This window comes from Cupressus sempervirens, chromosome 9 (genome assembly GCF_028749045.1).
Source record: "Cupressus sempervirens isolate cs-2001-9-10 chromosome 9, ASM2874904v1, whole genome shotgun sequence".
Taxonomy (NCBI): Eukaryota; Viridiplantae; Streptophyta; class Pinopsida; order Cupressales; family Cupressaceae; genus Cupressus; species Cupressus sempervirens.
Genome location: NC_143126.1, coordinates 519,441,922 through 519,464,833, shown reverse-complemented (window position 1 = coordinate 519,464,833; position 22,912 = coordinate 519,441,922). Strand labels below are relative to the sequence as shown.

Sequence of the window (22,912 nt, the reverse complement as noted above, 5' to 3'; positions counted from 1 at the left end):
CTTCTTCCTCTATCCCTCCGTACTCCTTGTACTCCTTCCGCCAACTTCTATCTTCCAACTTCCATCTTCCATCTTCCATCTGCCATCTTCCATCCGTTATAGTTCCATCCCCCAACTTCCATCCGTCATCTTCCATCTCCCAAACTTCCATCTTCCATCTGCAAACTTCTATTCGCCATCTTCCAACACCATCTTCCATCCTCCCAAATTCTTGTACGACATTCCATTCCTCTGTATGAGCATATCCAATCCACCCTACGACATCCTGCTCCTCCATACAGATTTAATATTTTTCCCTTCAGACTTGGACAAACAGTAAGGTTCGGAAAAGGAACATTATAGTGGTATCAGAGCTTGTGATCTTGCCGGTCTGCTAGGATGATTGAGAGATTTTGGTATTTGGATCACACTATGGCATTGGACAACGATGAAGAGTGGTGGTTTAAGGCACTACAAAAGATTGGCAAAGAGCTCAGTGAGGGTATTGATCTTCCATTAGATATATTGTGTCAGGTGAACCAATTAGCTTCAAGATTTATACAGATAATCCTCTCATTGATTAAGAAGGCCTTAAGTCAACCTAGGCTTTTGAGACACCCTGACAAGGATAAAAGATTAGTAGTTGTAGCATGTCTTAGTGAGGTCTTGAGAATTTCGGCTCCTAAAGCACTGTATGAAGATAACACCATGATAGAGCTATTACAATTGATAGTTGACAGCTTTCAGAGTCTCAATGACTTCAGTAGTGACCCTTTTGGTAGGAGATCTACAATATTGGAGAATTGTACAAATGTCAAAGTAGGTAACTTTCTCTTAGATCTTGAATTGCAAAATTTGGTCCATGATATGTTTCATCACTTCTTGGTCATCATCAAGGAAGATCATGATACTAAGATTTCAGTTGCTATGGAGAGTCTTATGATTTTGTGCATTGAAGAGATGGATGAGATATCCCAACCCATTACATCTATGTTATGGGCTGTTCGTAATCTAGAATGTATCCTCTCTATAGCAACATATAGGTTGGTCAGTAATGTTTTCAAGCATTGTGAAAAAAAACTAATATCTCATTTGCACGAGTGGAAGAAAATGGATGACAACGATAAGGGTGATCCTTTACACGAGGAGAATGAAGGCATGATTACAAGGCCACTTCATGGGGGATTTGCTAATTCTTTCTACTACACCAATATGGGAAGAACACCAAAAAAATGAAGAGGTTACTTGCACAGATCTTGTGAAGACATGGATGGATCAAGTTGTGCCCATCACCAAAGTTGTACCCGAGGTTGTGTTTGTCACCAAGGCACTATCCGTTGAGGAAGTTCTATCAGTTGCCAAAGTTGTGTCCATCATAGAAGCTATGTCTGTTGCTAAGGCTCATTCTGTCATCAAGTTTGTGTTTGTCTCCAAGGAGGTTGCGTTTGTTGCCGAGGTTGTGTGTCTGTCACCGAAACTATGTCCATCATCATGGTCTTGTCCGTCGCTGAGGTTGTATGTCCATCATCGTCGTTGTGTCTCTCACCGTCATGTCCATCACCATCATGTCTGTCACCAAAGCCGAGTTCATGTTTGTCGTCGAATTCGTGTCCATCATAGAAGCCAAGTCCGTGTTCATCGTCGAGTTCGTGTTCGTCACTGTCGTCGTGTCTGTCACCATTGTGTCCGTCACCGATGCCGAGTTTGTGCCCGTCGTTGAGTTTGTGTTTGTCATTGTTGTTTCCATCACCGACACCGATTCCATTTACGTTGTCGAGTTCGTGTCTGTCACCGTTGTGTCCATCATCGTCATCACCGACCCCAAGTTCGTGTCCGTCGTTGAGTTCCTGTCCATCACTAATGCAAAGTTTGTGTCCTTGGTCAAGTTTGTATCCATCGTCAAGTGTGTATCCGTCATTGTAGTGTCTGTCGACGGCGTCATGGCTGTTGCCATCATCATTGTGTGTCCATCATTGTGGCTATGTCAGTCGCAATAGCTATGTTTGTTGCCATTGAGACATTGCTCGCTGTTGAGGCTCTATCCATCATCGAGGCTTCAACTAGGGTTCTGTGTGCCATTGAGGTTTTATCTATAGCTAAAATTTTGTTTGCGGTCGAGGTACTCTCCATTTAGGTTTTTCTTCCAAGGTTTCCTTTTCTGAGGTACTCTTTATTGAGGCTCCCATCATTGCGACACCCTTCACTAAAGCTCCTATCACCAAGATACTCTCAGTTGAGCCCCCCTTCATTGACATTCTCATCACTGAAGCTCTCTTCGTCAAGGTTTCATCTGTTAGGAACATAGTTCCAAAAATCGCCATGAAATCGCCGAAATCGCCGAAATCGCGATAAGATTTATGGCTCCCGATTTTTTTGGAATCGGAAATCGCTGGTGGCGATTTTTTCTTGTGAATCGCCTGAATCGCCAAAATCGGCGATTCATGGCAAAAATCGCCAAAATCGCCATCGTGAATCTCTAGAAATCGGCCGCGGCAGCAAGGATAGAAAGTTCAATTTTAAAAAAAAACCACATGTTTTATTTGCTTTCTAAGTTGACTTTCCTCTTTGTTATAACCCTAAAGAGCCTTCTATTTGCTTAGTATGAGTAGAAGAGAGGAAGAGTGAGAGAGAAGAAGAGAAAAGAGAATCCATAGGTTTCCAACCGGCAAGAAGGAAGAGCACCAAAGAGATCAGAATTCCATTTGGGGAGGCCATAAATTGCATTGAGAGCATTAAGGAGTCAATATCAACACTCCTCAACTCATTTGCAAGAGGTAAGTGTTGGTTTTTTTTTTGCATGTTAGTGTAGTATGCATTTTTTGTTAAATTTTTTTAGTGTTCATTTGCAAATCTTGAATGTTTTTTATTTTTACTAAATTGCAAACTAGGGTTTGTTGTTTTGTAGTTTTTGTTTATTAGTTGCAAACTTTGATTTTTTACATGAATTTTTTTATTGCAGCAGCCCTTTGCTTTCATTTTCCAATTTCTACAATGGGTAAAAAAGATGAATGCTGGAAATATAATGAAGAGTTTCCTGGGAGAACCAAATACAAAACAAAATGTATATTTTGCAAAGAAAAAATAAATTCGGGAGGTATCTATAGATTGAAATACCACATTGCTGGCATACCTGGCCATGATGTCACAGTTTGCACTCAACAAACCGCTGAGGCAAAACGCTCTTGTTTAGTGGCATTAGAAAAAATTGAACAAGACAAGTTGACTAAGAAAATGCAACTTGAAGGGTTAAGAGGTATTGGCTCCTGTGCTCCCACATCCGCAACCGCATCTACATCTGCAAGTGCATCTGCATCAGCTTCCGCATCCGTAGGTTGTGTTGGAGAGGGTTCTTCTAGGCCACCTTTTCATCCTAGTGCTAGTGCTCATGTGAGTGTTAGTGGTAGTCGGTCTCATACTGAGACAGAGTCCAACACCAACCTATTGCGGCCTAGAGTGCGGAAAAGCAGAATGGATAGTTACTTTGTGCCCCGCACTACTCCTGGCTCCCAACCCACGCTTGAGGGCATGGGTTTGAACAAGGAGATTCATGATGCTGCCAGAAAAGAGATTTGCAAATTCTGGTACTTTTGCAACATTCCATTTATTGCAGCCAGGTAATTGATTCTTTTTTCTTTGTTATCTTCAAAGTTAAAGTTAAAAGTAAAAGTAAAACTTTAATTATATCTACTTGTTTTATGATTTTAGTTTTTGACATCTAAATTTCTAATCAATATCATTATCTATTTGTGACAGGACTCCTTATTGGCAGAACATGATAGATGCAGTTACCATTTGTGGTCTGGGGTTTAAAGCCCCAACTGAGGCTGAGTTGAGTGGATACCTCTTGGAGGAAATGGTTGAGGATATGAGGCATGCTCTTGAGGACAACCGAAAGGAGTGGATCGAAAAGGGTTGCACCATCATGACTGATGGTTGGACAGATAGGAGGGGAAGAACACTCCTCAATTTTCTTGTATCCTGTGGAGGTGATTGATCATTCTACTTTCCTACATACATAATTTTGAATCATGATTGACTATTTCAAATTTTGATTTGTTGATTGCTAATAGTAATTATAATTCGTTGTTTTGTTACTTGTAGGATATACCATGTTCCTCAAATCCATTGATGCTTCTGCTCATGTAAAAAACTCCACATACTTATGTGAGGTTATTGAGGAAGTTATAGCAGAGGTGGCGGAACAACATGTGGTGCAAGTGGTGATGGATAATGCAGCAAGTTATGTTGCTGCAGGTAAACTTTTAACTTTTTAAGTTTTGAAAATAAATTTATTTGAATTTTGAACTTTTTCTAATTCTAACTTAGAATTTCTAAGTTTCCTAAGTTCTAACATGTTTGAAATTTGAATTTCTAATTATCTTAAAATTGTTGTAGGCAAACTTTTGATGGAGAGGCACCCCACCATATTTTGGTCCCCTTGTGCAGCACACTGCCTTGACCTCATGTTGGAGGAAATTGGCAAACTTGAGTGGGTCAAGTCATGTGTTGAAAGGGCAAAAAACATATGCAAGTTTATTTATAATCATTCATTTATCCTTAGTACAATGAGGAAGTACACAGGAGACAAAGAGTTAGCTCGTCCAGGGATCACGAGGTTTGCCTCGAATTTCATCACCTTGCAGTCCTTGTTGACATCAAGGGATGATTTGAGGAGCATGTTTGTTGGGCGGGAGTGGATTTCATCTTCCTATGCTACGACCACTGCAGGGATAGATGTGGTGGATTGCATATTTGATGATGATGGTTTTTGGAAACTTGCTAGAGAAATCCTTAAGGTAATTTTATTGCAATTTAACATTTAATATTTTACAGTTTACTATGCTAATTGTTTAATGATTTAGTTTTACCTTAAGTTATATTATTGAATTATTCTATGTTTAAGTTTTGACTCAAATTTTTGTTTTACTTTATATGTAGGCCACTGAGCCTCTTGTATCTCTCCTACGAACTGCTGATGGGGAGAAGCCCTCTATGGGCTACATATATGAGGGCATGGATAGGGCCAAGGAGGCCATTAGCGCTCAGTATGCAGGAGAAGTATGCCCCTATTTGGGACATCATTGATAGGAGATGGCAGAATCAGCTCCACAGACCCATCCATGCAGCAACTTACTTTTTGAATTCGGCATTTCGTTTCCGTCCTGACTTCAAGGCGGATGAGGAGGTTCTCACCGGATTGTATACAGTGATCCAGAGGTTGAGTACTGATGAGGATAGCAGTGCTGCAATTATTGAGCTTGATAAGTTCAATAATAAAGAAGGGCCACTTTTCTCTAGCAGGGTAGCCATAGATGCTCGGGAAACAATACAGCCAGGTAAAAATTAAATAATATATTCAATGTTCATGAATCTAGATTCTAAACTTAAAGTTGATTATGTAATTTTAGAGTTAACTTGTAATTTGTAATTTGTAAATGAGACTAATTATTTTTATTTTCCCTTATTTCAGATAGATGGTGGCAAATGTTTGGGGCCACAACCCCAAAACTTCAAAAAATTGCCATTCGTATTCTGAGTCAGCCAAGCAGCGCTTCTGGATGTGAGCGTAGTTGGTCCATGTTCGAGCACATCCACTCGAAGAGGAGAAACAGGTTGACAGTGCAGAGGTTGAATGATCTTGTCTTCGTTCATTACAACCTCCATCTTAGGATCAGACAGATTTTGGGCACTGACTCCTCTCCGATCATTCTGGAGGAGATTGATCCAGAATCAGAGTGGCTCACAGAGGTTGTAGATCTAGTCTTCACTGAGGAAGACCTTGCGTGGATTGACCAGGTGGATATAGAGGCTGAGGCAGCTAGAGCACGTTCTTCAGGCATTGGTAGACGCACACGTGCACGCACAGACACAGGCCCTAGCGACATTCGTGAGCCCATCTTATATGCGGGAGATATGGCTCGACAGTCCTCTAGGACCTACATTAGATGCCTTGCTACTAGGCAGACTGGATACTCAGAGGCTGAGGCTGAGGCTGTAGCCGAGCTTGAGGATGATGTTGAGGATGATGATGACTATGAGCCTGAGGCTTGAGCTGGAGCCTTGTTTTTATATTTTGTTTACAGATATTGATACTGAATCATTGATAGACATATGTTTCAAACTTTCATGGATCTTCATCTTAGATTCTTACATAAATTTATGATTTGATGTCTTATGGATCATCTTACATACATTCTATGATTTAAATCATTATGATCATTTGATTTCTATTTACTTCAGCTAGCCTACAATTTACATTTTAGATAACATAGTTACGTATGTGATGGATTTTATGTTCCATGTTTATGTATGTTAAGTTTTAACTTCTATTTGATGATGTTATAGTGTGCTTAAGTTATATTCAATAAAGGGTGTATGAAATAAGTTTTAAATTGTTAAAATCTTTAAATTTAAAGGGTTTTTTCAAATTTGCCGATTCATCGCCGATTCATTGCCGATTCACGATTCGATTCGGCCTTGCCGATTCCGATCCGATTCCGATTCACGTTTCTTTGGTTAGGAATATAATAGTGGTTGTTGTGATTCTGTTAGTGGGTAAGTTTGGGCCAACATCAATGCCTTTGTGCATGACCATACCGAAAGAGATCATTGAACATAATGGCGTGAAAGATCTCATCAATTTGTGTCATTGGGATCATGGTGAAGGCTATGATAATGTTTATATCAGAGTGGTGCAACAGATGCTTAATGACAATGTGGTGCAAGGGAGGTTTGGTGACAATTCACTCATTTCGCCTGTGTGTTTGGTTTGGGATCCTGGTGACATAGGATATGATAATATTTATATCTAAGTGGCACAACGAAAGTTTGATAACAATGTGGTGCTGTGGAGAATTGATGTCATTTCACTTGTCTTGCTTGCATGTTTGATTTGGGACCTTGGAGCTATTGGTGTTTCGTCAGATGATGGATTGCTTGAGGGCAAGCAATCTTTGGGCAGCGAGGATTTGTCATGTCCCTATTTTTTTAATGTAATAATAGAATTAAATTAATTAATTAATTGGTCCCATAATTTAAATTATATAAAAGGATCTTTAATTAGTTACTTTAATTAATTAACATGGGCCCAAGTTAATATTTGTATTTGTGGTTCCGATTGATTTAATATATCTTGGACCTATTTTAATTTTTAGTTTCCATTGGTAAGTGTTGTCGTCGACTATCTTTGTAAATCCTCGGAAATGTTTTTTGGGTATTTAAGCATGGCTTGTAGGTAGTAGTCGGTATGCTATTTGATTATTTTCTTTGCACTGCGAATTCTTGTTGGAGTTCTCTATCATTCGCCATTTTGGAAGTGAAAGATCTTCCCTACTTGGTTTTTCGGTTTCGGTAGGATTCAACCCTCACCCTATTCCGTCGCTTGTAATACTTTGCTCAGATTTGGCAAATCGGAGCACCATCTTTGTCTGTGAGTATTAGTTGGAGAATATCGGTATTCAATATCTATTCATGCTTGGCATTTATTTGATGGAGTTATGTTCTAATATGATTTGCATATGAGTTTGTATGTTCTTTCCAATTTCTATAAAATGCTCGACGTACTCCTCCCTCCATTCGTACTCCTCCCTCCACCTATCGTACTGTCTCCCTCCATCTGTACTCCTCCCTCCATCTATCGTATTACCTCCCACCATCTGTACTCCTTGCTTCATTCGTACTGCTCCCTCCATGTGCTGTACTACCTCCCTCCATCGGTACTCCTCCATCCATCCATACTTCCCCCAGCATCTGTCGTACTATCTCCTTCCATCCGTACTCCTCCCTTCATTTGTCGTACTACCTCCCTCCAATCGTACTCCTCCATTCATACTCCTCCCTCCATCTGTCGTACTACCTCCCTCCATCCGTACTCCTTCCATTCGTACTCCTCCCTCCATCTGACGTACTACCTCCCTCCATCTCTACTTCCCCCAATATTTTCCATACTACCTCCTTCCATCCGTACTCCTCCCTCCATCCGTATCTTCGCCTCCATCTGCCTCTCTCTGTACTCCTCGCTCCACCCCTCCGTACTTCTTCCTCCATCCCTTCGTACTCCTTCCACCAACTTCCATCTTCCATCTGCCAACTTCTATCTGCCATCTTCCATCCGTTATACTTCCATCCACCAACTTCCATTCGTTATCTTCCATCTCCCAAACTTCCATCTTCCATCTGCAAACTTCCATTCGCCATCTTCCAACACCATCTTCCATCCTCCTAAATTCTTGTATGATATTCCGTTCCTCTGTACGTGCATATCCAATCCACCCTACGACATCCTGCTCCACCATACGGATTAAACATTTTCCCCTTTAGACTTGGACAAACAGTAAGGTTCAGAAAAGGAACATTACACTACACACACAACAGACACATGTATACATGTGTGCAAACACACACATATATGTATGTATTTAGTTATACATATATGTGTGTGTATTTTTTAATTTATTTGTTGGGTGTGATGTGACAGTCTACGTCTCCTAAGTATTTTAACTTAGGTGAACAAACCCAATGGGTGGTATTGTAGGAAATCACAATCAGTAGCAGGACAGAATTCAAGAAGTTCTTGGAGAGGGTGTCTTGGCACCATGTAGCAGAACCCACATTTTTGTTTTGTAAGTGGGAACCATCTAAAGCAAGGAGTCTAGATGTAATGTCCTATGTTGGGCTTATGAAATATAACTATCAAATTGCAATGCTCTGATAATGCTTTAGTGTCCCCTTATGTAAGTTTGAAAAATCATGGGACTATTTACTTAGATTTGTAGGAATCAGATTGTTGATTCCATCATTCTGTTTGCTCTCTTTCATCTTGATGATGGATCACAGAGTGTGATCCAAAACATTGATGCAAGAAATCAAACACAATCAATTTTAGAAGCAAATTGTACAACCACTTGTATTATAATCTTGATTAATATGTTATATACAAGTAATATGTCAATGCAATGGGTTCCTTCATATAGATATGATCTAGTCTATGTAAACTCTGTCATTTGATGCTTAGATGTGATTTTATTGTTCCTGATTTAGCTCTATGAGTAATGTCAATGATCTCGTCATCCTGATCACTTGTCTGACCTTGTGAGATGGCAGCATGCTGTAAGTTAGCCGATCTATTATTTGTGATGTCTGATTTGGCTTTACCAAATATGCAAGGATAGTTGTATCATACTTATACAACCTTCAAACCGTATGAATGCTTGTTTGATATACTGTATTGTTATACTTGTAGCGATGCGTCCCAAAGGCAGAAGGCTACTGCACGACTTCAGTTGATCCTCCAAAGATATGAAGTAGAAGTTCTATTCTATTCTCCGTCAACTTTGAATCAATATTCTAGTTCTCTTTAATGAATCATGATGGGATGCAATCTTCAGTGGCCACCTTTTATTAGTCAAATAAGTTGCACCTCTTTGTGTATTTGTATTGTCCCAAAATGTCATCACTTGACTTGCTGCCTTCAATTATATTAAATGCATGTTTGATTGCTTGTGTGCTGGGTTACGATTAATTTATGATTTCTGGCATTATTAGATGTGGTCATTGCCTCAATGGTAGTCTTACTCAATGATGAGAGTTAATGCTTTTTTTTTTGCTAATATCGACTTAAATGCTTTCTTGTTGATAGACCATTCTAAACAACATCACCTGTGATATCCTTGTTGATCGATGTTATTAATGATCGTATGCTGATATACTTCCATTGGCGTCAATAGTCTTTGACTGATATACATTGATCCCTCTATTTTACTAAACTTCCGCTGATAGACTTCTTCACAATCGTTCCTTCAATTGACATAGTTTGGATGTGAAGATTTCATGTAACTAGTCAATGATTGCCCACTTAAACTTTGTTCGCTAACTTCTAATTTATTGGGTCTTTGAATACCAATAATCGCTGCTGCTCATCATTCCTTCATACCATAGCTCTCAATATGAAAGATAGACATTGCTTTATTTATATTATAATTATTTTCCATTTTTTATTTCAGTATGATTAATATATAATTGTTTATTATATTATGTCAATTAATATATTATATTCTTTTATAGTTATATAGTTTTTTGATTGGTAATAGGTTCAATTTTATTTAAAACCATATCTGGAAAGAAATTGGCCCGGACCAAGGGCAATAACAAACATGGGTACCACCATCCTGAAGAGACAAAATACCAAGAACCTTAACAAAAGCAACACATAGCTAACAAAACAGAAACCACATTACATCTTAGAATTATCAACTTTAGAATGAGATATGAGAACCATATCAAAGGGATCTTTCTCGATTTTCCTCTCCTTCGCTTTCATAGTCTGCCAGCCATCCTCAATCTTGGCTGCTGTATTTTGCCATTCTGGAGATCTAGCTTCACAGATAAATTCACTATATTCTGCCGCTCGTCAGAATTTACTATTATTCAGTTCTCCAAACACACTTTTCCAGCCCCATTACAACCTTTCACTGTTAAAGCATCCACATCCCTGTCCTGAGACAACTGAGGTCTACTCTTTTCCTTTCCTTCTAGAGTTACAACACCATTGTTAGCCACAACCCCTGCCTTATTCAAATTCATATCAGTTTTATTCCCTTCTGATTGTTCATTCTGATCAGGAAGGGCAACAGGTGTAGGCACCTTATCCTTAGATACCACTTGAGAGAAACTCTTTTGTTTCCCATCATTCTTCTCAACCGTATGATGCTGTTGGTAAATTTTCTTCCACCAGGACGCCTCCCTATGCACTCAATTTTTTGAGTCTAACTTATCAAATCTGAAGATATAATATTGAATTTAAAACCTAAGAATAATTTCAAGAGATAGAACTTATTTTGATTTACTGTACCACTTCCCTTCTCTATAGGTGTTGCTTGGCTTCTTGATGAATAATTATCCAGGGAAACATGAACAACTTAATTCCTTTCTAGGAATTTCAGCACTCACACTAGCCAAGAATGTCTTGACACTCACCAAGAGTGTCTCTAATCAAGTTTCGATGCTCACCAAGAATGTCCTTGTTCAAGCGCCAACACTCACCAAGAATGTCCCTTATCAAGCTTGGAAACTCACAAGAATGTCCTTAATTAGGGTTCGACACTGACCAAGAATGTTTTTGATCAAGCTTTGACACTCACCAAGAATGTCATTGGTCAACCTTTGACACTCACTAAGACACTCACTAAGAATGTCTTTAATCAAGTTTGACACTCACGAAGAATGTCCTTAATCAATTTTTGACACAACAAGAATGTCTTTGATGAAGCTTTGACACTCACCAAGAACGTCCTTGATCAAGCTTTGGTACTTACCAAGACTGTCCTTGATCATGCTTCAATACTCCCAAAGAATGCCCTTAATCAGTTTCGACATTCACCAAGAATGTCCTCCTTTAGGAACGTGTGGTCTTTGCCGCGTAGTAGGGTGCCCTTAGTGGTCCTCCCTTGCAACCTTTTTGCCCTTATTTTGTTAGAATCTTACATTTTTGTTAATGAAAATAAAAATTACATTATAGAGCTACATATATATATATATATTGAACACAATTTTTCCCTTACTAACAAAAACATTTTAGTTTGTTGTCATCCAGTTCAGCTGAACCTCCTTAAAGCTCCATCGACATTCCACTCCTTTGATTGGATGTTGTTGAGATCCCCTTTATCACATTTTTCTCTCTTTTGCAGTATTTCTTTGTTAAGTTTTGCTTCTAGTCTATGGACTTGGCTTCTTTTCCCACATTTGTGCCATGGTTCCCATGGTTCTTTGCATCTAAAACATATAACTCTCTTCATCTCTCCCTCATGTGCTCCATTGTCCTTTGCATACATAGCATTTTCTTTCTTCATCATCCTTTCTTGATTCTTCATGCTTATGTTGTTCCTTGGATGGAAGACTCTTGAGTTTTCCCTTGAAGAATTTGATTTGACATTCTTGGCTTTTTATGCTGCTTCTTCCATGGCTTTTTGGATCGAAGGACTTTACTATAGCTTTGAGTGATTCCTTATGTCCTTCAATAAATAGATAAGAGAGTCTTCTTTGGGATAGGTTAGGAACCATGTTGGAAGTTTTTGAAATCTGTTGGCAAATTCCACCATTGTCCCATGCTACTTTAATTGTGCAAGTTCCTTGAAGTACCATTCAGGATATTGTTGGTCAAATCTACTAATGAGTTTTTGAGAGAACTCTTCATAGGTGGTTATATTTTGGTGGCTTAGGGAGAGAAGCCCATGATGTCAACATTTATGTGCCCCTCCTAGATGAAATGTTGCAAATTGGAGTGCATCTCCTTTTTTCATTGGACTAAGGTTGAACAAGGTATTCAATTTTTGCGACCAAGTGTGCGCTGTAATTTTCTTTGACACATCAATGTTTAGGAGTGTTACTGTATGCCTGAGGTCCTTATTTACATGTCTCTTAGGCATTTTCTATCATTTTGGCTTTGAAAATTCTCTAAATAATACAAGTTCTCTAATGTATGGTTCAAGATTTGCATGATGCTAGCAATGTGTTCGATACTATTTATGGATTGATCCACTCCTCCTCTTGGTGTACCTTCCCTAAGTAGGAAAGGAGGTTTGGACTCCCTAGGTGTTGATGACCTATTTAATTATTTTTTGAATGTTTGGAACTTGTGTCCCTTCCATTTGAAGAATTACTTTGGAGGAGTGGTTGGGTTCATTTTTCTATTTGGCTCATAAGGGTCTGATTGGTTTGTTCCGTAACAGCTCTCATCTTATTAGCTATTTGCTCATTCATGATGACTTTACTTCCTTGTCTTGATAGGTTTGCTTTAACTTTTCTTCATAGGATTGTAGGATTATGCTCTGATACCACTGTAATGTACCTTGCTGGGACTGCGAAATATAAATATCAAATTGCAATGCTTTGATACTCTTGTGGTGTCCCCTTATATATGTGTGTGTGTCTATATATATATATATAAAATTATGGAACTATTTACTTAGATTTGCAAGAATTAGATTGTTGATAACACTTATATTATAATCTTGATTGATATGTGATATACATGTAATATGTCAATGCATTGGGTTCTTTTGTATGAATATGATCTACTCTATGTAAACTTTGTCACTTGATGCTAAGGCGTTATTTTATTGTTCTTCATATAGCTCTGTGAGTCATGTGAGTGATCTCCTTATCCTGATCACTTGTCTGACCTTTTGAGATGGTGTAATGTCCCCTTTCTAGAATAGGATTTTATAATAAATGATAGAAATAAGTGAATGAAATGAATAATCAATAATATAATTTATTTACTAAATATAATTTTATTAATATAATATATCAATAAATAAATAAACAAATAAAAAATAAAAATAATTAAATGTAATATAATATAGATAGACAATAATACTAAATAAATAAAATATAAATAATAATTAGTAATAAATAATAAATTAACATAATTCAACTCAAAGTAATACTTAAAACATTTAAAGATTTTAATACGATATCAACTATTAAGGAAAGATGAGATAAATGAACAATTGTCCAACACAAGACCAACAAAAGGGTCCAAGGGACTGCTGAAACCAAAGCAGGAGACCAGCCTGCAAAGGGAACATCAAGCAGTGCCCGAGGAAAGAAATTGAAACAAGAGCAAGAAGCAAGAAGCAACCAAACATCTAGTCAACTAGCTGCCCCTGGCAGCTGGGAAGAGTCCAGAACCGAAGGATATGAGTAATATCTAAATTATTCTTAAAATCTAATATTTCATTTTAATCAATACTATAATAGACGTGTCTAACACTACCCCATGACTGTCACCTACACTGGAGGCAACTATATGTAGAGATAATAATAAAATATAATAACTATTGACTAACATAAAGGATTAGTCATCACTGAAGAGTCAACAATTAGTTGTTTGGCACAAATTTGGAGGAGTAATAATGAAAGAGGAGGCATCACTTTGGACGTGACCTATCCTCATCTATAAAAGAATACCACACTTGGTTCTCATGGGAATCATCAAAAAGAGCAATGTACAAGGCATTTCTTCCTTTCAAAAATACAATCACCCAATCAGAGAATATTAATCACCAAATGACAATTACATATATCATCTAGTCAGAAAAGGAACATCCACTCAGCTTCATTCCTAATCAGCAAAATCCACATTGGCTCAGCCATAAACAGATAAAGGAAAATATCTCTCCAGCACATATACACATCTTCACCACAAGACAATTTACTCACCAGATCATGAGTAAGACAATTGCCGCATGTGTTTACAACAGCGATGAGAATCATCCAATACTCAACGTTAGAGAAAGAAAGAAAGGGATACATTGTTTTCATTGCAGAAGCAGATTCATTGTTTCAGAATGGTAGTAGAAGCCCTTTATAACAAAGTAATAGGGAAGTATCGGACCTTTCCCGATTACAGGGTAATTAACTGCCAGAGCATGAGTTGAAGACTTCAGACACAGAAAGCATTATAGACTTATATCATGAATAGAAAATACAGTACTCAACCTAAAAGCAATTAACTATTAGAGAATATAATCACTGAAGGAGAGAAGATAAGAACATTTAGTATACAGGGTAAGAGAGAGAAATTTATACAGATGTATATGTAGGAACAGATTTGATTGATTCACCCCTCATCTATATTTAGATTGCTAGAGATTAAGTTGCATCCTTCTAGTCACCAACAGCATAAATTCAAGATATATATCAGAAACAACATCCATTTTCAAATCAATATAATTTCTACATTTGGATTGTTTTATTCATCCCTTTTCTTTACATGTAGAACAGCTCCAGTCCAATTTGTTTGTCATAATACCTGGAAGTGTTATAGCTACAAATTGCTTGATCCCTTGAAATTCATATCAGAATCATTGTTGGACAGCAATGCCCTCGAATTCTGTAGTTCAAAGAGACAAGGACGTTGCTGCTTATTAAGTAAACCAGAAGTCCTTTGCAATTAAATTTAAAGAAAATAAATCATTCCTTTAATACCAGAGCTCTAAATGTGGAATTTAGATGCAGCTATATTCATATTATAATTAATTTATATTTTTAATTTTATTATTATTATTGATTAGTTTTATTTTACTATATACATTCATTAATATATAATCCTATATTATGCTATATCAGTATATTATATTCTTTCTTGTTCTAGTTCATTTTGCTCTATTGTCTTCATATCAAATGTAGGAGTTTGTTAATTATTGAATAGGATTTGTTAATGCATCATTCTTTGCCTATCTATTTATAGAAGATGTAGTTGTATCATACGAAGCTGACTAATTTATCCTTGAACCAGCCAACATAAATTAATTGATCAGAATTATCCTAGTTTGTTTTGCATTTTTATAAATTTGAAGGGCCTCTAGCTTGAATTGTTTTGACTTTTGAGTATGCATTATAGCTCATGAACTGGACTTTCTTATTGTTATTGCAATTCTATAGAAATTCCTATCCTTTGTCTCACTAAAATTACATTGATGCTGCAACATTAGGCAAGTAATTTCCATTTTAATATGTTTTATGTGTGACTTCAGGTTTTGTTTACAAAATTGGATGGATTACTTGCTCCTGATCGGCCATGCCACTGTAGCTTATGGTGAGTGCATGGTAATATTGTCTGTCATAATTGAAGGAAGTCAGTCATTAGCTTGCTACAGTATTATGAGTAGGTTAGGTATATATCCCACTTCTCAAACAAAATTGAAATTATGATTTGGCTTCACCTAACAGACAATCAGCAGGAAAATGGATTCGCCAATACAAAAGAAAGTACAATTTGTGGTTAGAAAAGAAAAGAAAATCAAGTTATTCATTCCTCACAAAACAATTTACTGAGTGAAAAGCAAGGTAGAATTATATTTCTGAAGGTTATGAGTTATGGTGGTGTTTGATGTTTTTGTTTCTTGTAGTCAAGGTCAATTCTATTTGTATTGAGTAAGCACACTTAGCAATGCACCCTTGGTTTGTACCTTTGTAAAATTACCTTTTAAAAAGAAAACAGATCTGGATGAGTAAACATACCTTTGGCTAAGCTAAAATGAGTTCTTTTGATTCTTGGAATGTTTTATGATTTGTGCCTGTTCATGTTGCTTGAATAATATAAGATAGGTAAAAGGATATTTGACTAAACTAAACGTAAATGATTTAATTATAGTGTTTTCTGGGGCAATATAGTTGAGATGAAATTGGTTGTTTACATAGTTCAAAAATAAATCTAATATCTGGATCAAGAGGCCTAATATTTTTATAGACTACCAATTTCACTTGCTTAGTAAATATGGAAATTGGAATGGTGATTTGTCTTCAATTGCATTTCATTTTCCCTATTTCATCTCCCGCTCATATCCTCCCTTCCATCCCTCCTCTCTCCCTTCCTTGCATTCCTCTAACACTTATAAGAGCAGGAATTATTTGTAATGTCCCCTTTTTCTGGGACATTATAATTTGGTGTTGCCAACTCACTTCGCCTTGGTTTCGTGGGCAAAAAAGTTTTTTACGGGGTTCAGTTCGAGATTTGGCCTAGATGTTTCTAGTTTCAGACCCATCAGAGCAGTTTTGGTAGGTTGTCCAAATGCTTACTATTTTTAGTAAGTAAATAGAGCTCAGTATTCTTGATATCTCAGTGTTGGTTTGGAAGCGTCTCGCTGAGAGCTTTCCAATGAGCTATTGCACGTGCTTATCCGAGTTTGTTTTGTTAGTTATTTTAATGCCTGATGATTATATGGTTTACTGACTAAGTGACTTTTAAAGTTCATTTAACTTGTCACTTTATTTTTAAAAAAAGTACTATGTTCACTTAAGTGATTAAAGGACAAAAAAGGTGTTTTATCTCACATCGCTTAAAAAAGCATGCATCACATTGGAAAAAGTGATAAAGGTACAACAAGCGTCACATGGGAGGCAATGAAGAATATAATATTTAAAACAAATATTGATCTGGGAGCTGGAAATAGTGACTGGTTATCACTTCCAGGATTCAAACCCTTGAAGAAGCATTTGGAAGTTGGACGCAAACCTAGCCTTCTTACAGTTTTTATCTACATTTGCCAATTTAATTGTTATTTCTGTTTATAAGATTGGATTATTTGGATTGTTGCATGTTATTGTACTACTGTTATATAATACAATAACATATTTGGCGGTTATTTGTATTAATTCTTGGTTCATATATGTACTTTTGAGTATTGGAGGAATAAAACAAACTTTTCTGAGTTTTCTTGTATTCAAATCTACTGGTTATAAATCGATTACAGTTCTGGAATTTATATCAAGTATTGGTTTTAAACCTGCAAGTTTATTTCAAGGGTTTTTAGGGAAATATCCAGAAGGGGGATATTACAGTGGTATCAGAGCCATGCATCCTGCTAGCCTGTGAAATTATATCAGCAATTAAATTGCAGAAGGAATTGAGACATGAATTTATGAACTCTTTATATTAACGTCTCTAGTTGCTTTGATGTGACTGGCACAACTCTGAAGATGAAATTACTCGAGTTGTTTGAGGAAGTTGGACGCTACCCTAATCTCCTCTTTGGAAGTTAAAACACAGTTTAGGCAGAAGTCGGCAAGGAGTCCTAGTTCGGACAGTCTGGAAGTAAGTACAATCAGATTTTATAGTGAAATGTAGTAGTATTGTTTATTCTACCATGGGTATGAGCAGTGGATAGCTGGCTAAGAAAGATATGTTTAGACTAAGACGTGCGAATAAGGGGTACGTAAGGTTCTAGGTTGACTGCACATTCTCTATAGATCATTAAGTTCAGCGGATTATTGTCACAAACTGGAGTCATTAAAATATTGGTCACGTTGTCTTTGATAGTCTCCCATCTCATTCTTGGAAGACGCTGCCATATGGGTGATCATTACCATTGAATAACAGTGTTTGCGGGGTTACAACAGGAGAGAAGAGGCCAAACTTCTATCTTCATTGAACGCGACATCATTCACGCCATTATAGGAGGTTGGGCTACCTTCAGCGACCAGTGGTGAAGTAGTCTCCCCGAGTCACCAACAGACGACATTTTGAGGTTACGGGTTATAAGTAATCCATGGGCCCAAACTTACACAATTGTAGACACTAGCTTTCATGGCCAGCAGGAGCTACACGGTGGTTGGAACATTTCTTGTTAGTAGAGCAACCAAGGACGTCGTGACAACATTATCTTCTGGGTCGGGTTTTTTTTCCAGTGGTTGCCCAAGCTGCTACAGTCACCGCATTTCCTCCACCTTGCAACTTCAATACAGGGGCAAGTCTGGAGTCTAGATGTAATGGGGTTACCGGAAATCGAGAAAGGCAAATACCCTCCAGTTGTAAGTGCTGAAACAATCACCCCACAGGAAGATATGGGAGTTGAAATCCGCCATTGACAGGGACACTCAACTTTGCAGATTAGCTGCGGCTCTGGCTTACTCTCACCACTCATGGGTATTGGATAATTCCATAAAGCAAGTGATAGACAAATTAACGTAGAGATGGAAACTCCCACATTGGTGTTGGGTTCACTACTTCAGTCCGAAAACTTCTAATGCCCACCATCAAACTCCGTTTTGAATGCAGCAGTTGGAACCAGTGAGCAATTGAGAGTTTGGAGGAAAACACAAACAAAGCTCAAGATATTCCATTAGTAGAATATAAACTGCCTTTTGCAACTGAAGATATTTTTTGGCCTTACCTTTGCACAGGATTTGATGTTTATGTTACACGGGAGCCATGTTCTATGTGTGCAATGGCTCTTGTTCATGAAAGAGTCCATCGAGTATTCTATGCATTCTCAAACCAAAAAAAGGGGTCATTAGGCACTGCATACAGATTGCACGGAATAAAAAGCCTCAACTATCACTATACTATGTATCAAATAGAAGTCCTTGAACGAATTCTAGTGGAATGAATTTATCACAATGAATACTCAGAGGACACAAATGAAATTTAATTCATAGGGAAATGCCTACACATGCTCAGCAAGTTTCAGGTTGAGAACTTGAGGACAGGAACATTGGTGGGTGGAAAATGATTTTGACATTGGCCTTCAATACATCACATTTTGCTTTACTGAATGTTTTCTATTTGCTTCATAACAATTATTCATTTCATATTGATGTAGTATTTCACAGTTTGCATTTAAATAGTGACAGTTTGAGTTTCATGATAAATGTTTGACGGAATGCCTTACACCAGTTCATAAAACGTTAGACAAAACTTGTGAAGTTTACGACAGTTCATTCATCATTAGTGTTGACAAAAAAAAGGTCCTAGCTCAAATTATAATAGTGGTGTCATTCCGCCAACGCACAGGGATAATCTACAGGGTTGGTTGGGCAGCTTAACAGGAAATATATGGAATAAGCAGAACAGTTGGGTTCAACTTGTAACAGGTTGCAAACAACATTTGGAAGTAAGATGTGAATGCTGGAAGTGTTTGCTAAGACAAGGACAAAACTCTAGTTGATACGAAATCCAGTGGCATCACTATGTGTTAATCATTAGTCACTCCCAATACGGTATGTTCATTGAGGATGATATCATTATAGTGTGTCAAGACTTGGTTTCCATGATAACTGTTTGACAAGATACCCCAGTTTTAAATCAGAACTCCGTGGTTCAAATTAGTAGAGTTATTATAGTGGTAATATAACATTCTGAAAGTCTGTATTCAGCTCCAAGGTGCAGTTTGCAAAAGTAAGCCTATAGATAGAACATATGAAACGGGATTGGGTCCATCTCAGGCACATGAAAAGCAACATGGCAGAGGAAGTGGATGAGATTTCCAATTCGATATTAAAACTGAAGTAAGGAGACTGTACGATGATTATAACAAATTCTCGTCGAAGCTTCAAAAAGAATTTCCTTTCATTGATTACGTGGACCTTCAGCTAGAGCTGCAAAACAAGACGGATACGATAAGGAACAAATGCTATGATATGAGAGGACAGTTACAGAAATCTGCATAAGAAAGATATCAATCAAATTGATAATAGTACAAAAAAAGAAGAGCAACCTTCGCATGATAATATGCAAAATACTAATGATGGCACAAGTATACTAATGGGTAATTGGGAGATAGAAGTAACTTATTGAGTTGTTTACAGTAGTCCTCCTGATGAGCATATTGATGGCCCGGGTAGAAGAGTTGACCAAACTGACAACGTTGGCAACTCCCCATCTTGTTTAGACATGGAAAATACCAGCATCTTATTTGGTGACATGGAAATTAACTTGGATAAATTTTATGGTGATATTAGGCTGGAAATTATGTCAAATTTTGAGGAGCAAATGGACCGCAATAGTGGTAGGATAGATGATATAGCATGCGTTGAGTTAGAGGACATATCTAAAAATGTTGTTTCACTAGGTGATGAAAAATCAGAAAATCCTATGGAGAGCAGCCCACTTCTGTTCGAAGGAGATGCTCAAAAACCATTATCACTCCTTGACTTATCGGATATGCTTTTGGTCAAAGAGGACAAGATTGTCCAAGTGTTGACGAGGATGGATGATTCTTCCATATTGATTGAGGATCTCATGTGGAAGATTGTGATAGAAGAGAGACATGGGAATGTATGTGGTGTCACAAGTCCTCTTTTACATACTATTTTTGAAACTTTAAAAATGATAAAATATGAGTACTTGCAACTATTAATGGATAGAGACCTAGCAATAAAATTTAGAAGGGACAAGGAGAATGAGGTAGATGAGCTATGCCTTAAATTGAGTTTAACACATTACTGCATCCACAAAGTTGAAAATCAAATGAGTGGGGCAACCACTTATGAAGAAGATAACCGTGGTTCAAAGGCACAAGAAATCACGTAAATCATTGAAGAAATTCATAAAGTGGGTAGCTGTGAAGGCTAACAATGTAATTCAATTACGTTTTCCACATCTGAGACTTTCTATGATGAGATAAATTCCATGGATCAACAAGTTGATGAGTCTGAAAATTCTGATTTTTATGACAGCAGCTGTACATTTTCACAAGAGCACATGGTTAGTGATTTAACGAGTGAGGATAATTCAGAGAGTTCAATTAATGGTGAACCTTCCTTTCATGAAGACTTTGACATAAGCGAGGGTACTTATGGTGGAGTAGGAAGTTTAGATTTATCCTTAGCATGCTCTGAGGGATTTTTCAGCTTACCCAGAGATCTATCACCTAGCTCTTATGAGATGGCCATGGCCTACTTGTTGATTGGTGATTTTACTTGTTGGTATATTCCTGTTATCAGTGATTTGCCTGTGTATGTTGGTAATATATTCGTTGATTCTATTTGGCTTTCAAGGGTCAATGAGTTATTTGCATTTGAGTGGGGGGGACATACACTACCCTACGTTCCACATGAGGTGTCTACATTTTTTATCCAGCAGTATATTGAAGACAATGTGAGCATTCATGATGTTGGTGATTCACCAATCACTCTTTCCTTTATCCAAAATCATGTTGATTGGGTGATAGGGAATCTAGGTGTTAATAGTATCTTACATTTGGTGGCTTGTGTTGTGTTGTTACACAGTCATAGGATCATGATCTGTGTGTTTCAGCCTTCTGACACATCAAAGTTTCAGAGATTAGGATTACTTCGTTTTCACCAGGGTCATATAGTGGTTGAGATAGATTGGCCGGATTTGTCATTGTCATCGGTATAGATATTGCAGGAGTGGTACAATGGTACAAATATTACAAGAGCTAGTCAGTGGTATCTCAGATAGTGCACAAGTTCTCACTTGGGATCCAGGGGGAGCATCCCTATGTATTGACTTTTATCGGGGAGCTAGGAGGAGAGTTTGATTGTTATCATCTTGGGATGGATATTGGTACATTGTCGAGCTCCCATCTTCACTTGACATAAGAGGCTCACAGGGTCACTCATGAAGTGAGGCATTCTTTCTGACTGAGGGTATTGGCTCACAGGGCAGCAACACATGGCAGCTGGTATCCCTTAATGGTAAGCCTTGGGATCCTGGCGTTCAGTTATTTGGCATGTTGATTCCTATTGTACTGTTTCACCATTTTGAGTTTGGGAAGATGCATGCTGGGGTACATCAGCTGAGGTGTAGAACCTCTTTCTCGAGGCGAGTATGGGATCCTAGCATTTGGTTTTGCAAGTATGAGCGGATTGCTTGAGGGCAAGTTGTGTTTGAGAAGGGAGGCTTTTTAATGTTCCCTTTTTCTGGGACATTATAATTCGGTGTTGCCGGCTCACTTTGCCTTGGTTTTGGGGGCGAAAAATGTTCTTTACGGGTTCAGTTCGAGATTTGGCCTAGACATTTCTAGTTTTAGACTCATCAGAGCAGTTTTGGCAGGTTGTCCGGATGCTTACTATTTTTAGTAAGTAAACAAAGCTCAGTATTCTTGATATCTCAATGTTGGTTTGGAAGTGTCTCATCGAGAGCTTTCCAACAAGCTATTGCACATGCTTATCTGAGTTCGTTTGGTCAATTATTTTAATGCTTGATGAATATATGTATTACGTACTAAGTGACTTTTAAAGTTCATTTAACTTGTCACTTTATTTTAGAAAAAAAAGGTAATATGTTCACTTAAGTGATTGAAGGGCAAAAAAGGTGCTTACCCACATTGCTTAAAAGGGCATGCATCACATTGGGAAAAGTGATAAATATACAACAAGAATCACATGGGAGGCAATGCAGAATATAATATTTAAAACAAATATTGCTCTGGGAGCTGGAAACAGTGACTGGTTATCACTTCGAGAATGCAAACCCTTGAAGAAGCATTTGAAGGTTGGATGCAAATCTAGCCTTCTTACAGGTTTTATCTACATTTGCCAATCTGACTGTTATTTCTATTTATAAGATTGGATTATTTGGATTGTTGCATGTTATTGTACTGCTGTTATATAATACAGTAACATATTTGGCGGTTATTTGTGTTAATTCCTGGTTCATATATGTACTTCTGAATATTGGAGAAAT

The 22,912-nt window shown here is 37.6% G+C and overlaps 2 protein-coding genes across 6 annotated transcripts in view; both read left to right on the top strand.

Annotated features, from left to right (window-relative positions):
* LOC149539632 (uncharacterized) overlaps positions 1 to 22,912 on the top strand; it is a 135,012-nt gene that overhangs the window by 94,049 nt on the left and 18,051 nt on the right. For all 5 annotated transcript variants that reach the window (XM_089800868.1, XM_089800866.1, XM_089800867.1 and 2 more), the window contains one exon: positions 15,516 to 15,577. In XM_089800868.1, coding sequence (XP_089656994.1) covers positions 15,516 to 15,577 — 62 coding nt within the window. The remainder of the gene's footprint in view (positions 1 to 15,515; positions 15,578 to 22,912) is intronic.
* Positions 2,651 to 6,152, top strand: LOC149539633 (uncharacterized). Its single transcript, XM_089800865.1, has 7 exons — positions 2,651 to 2,753; positions 2,939 to 3,593; positions 3,733 to 3,965; positions 4,081 to 4,233; positions 4,375 to 4,775; positions 4,918 to 5,315; positions 5,450 to 6,152. The coding sequence occupies exons 2-6, from the start codon at positions 2,971 to 2,973 to the stop codon at positions 5,062 to 5,064; spliced, it is 1,557 nt and encodes a 518-aa protein (XP_089656991.1). The 5' UTR covers positions 2,651 to 2,753; positions 2,939 to 2,970; the 3' UTR covers positions 5,065 to 5,315; positions 5,450 to 6,152.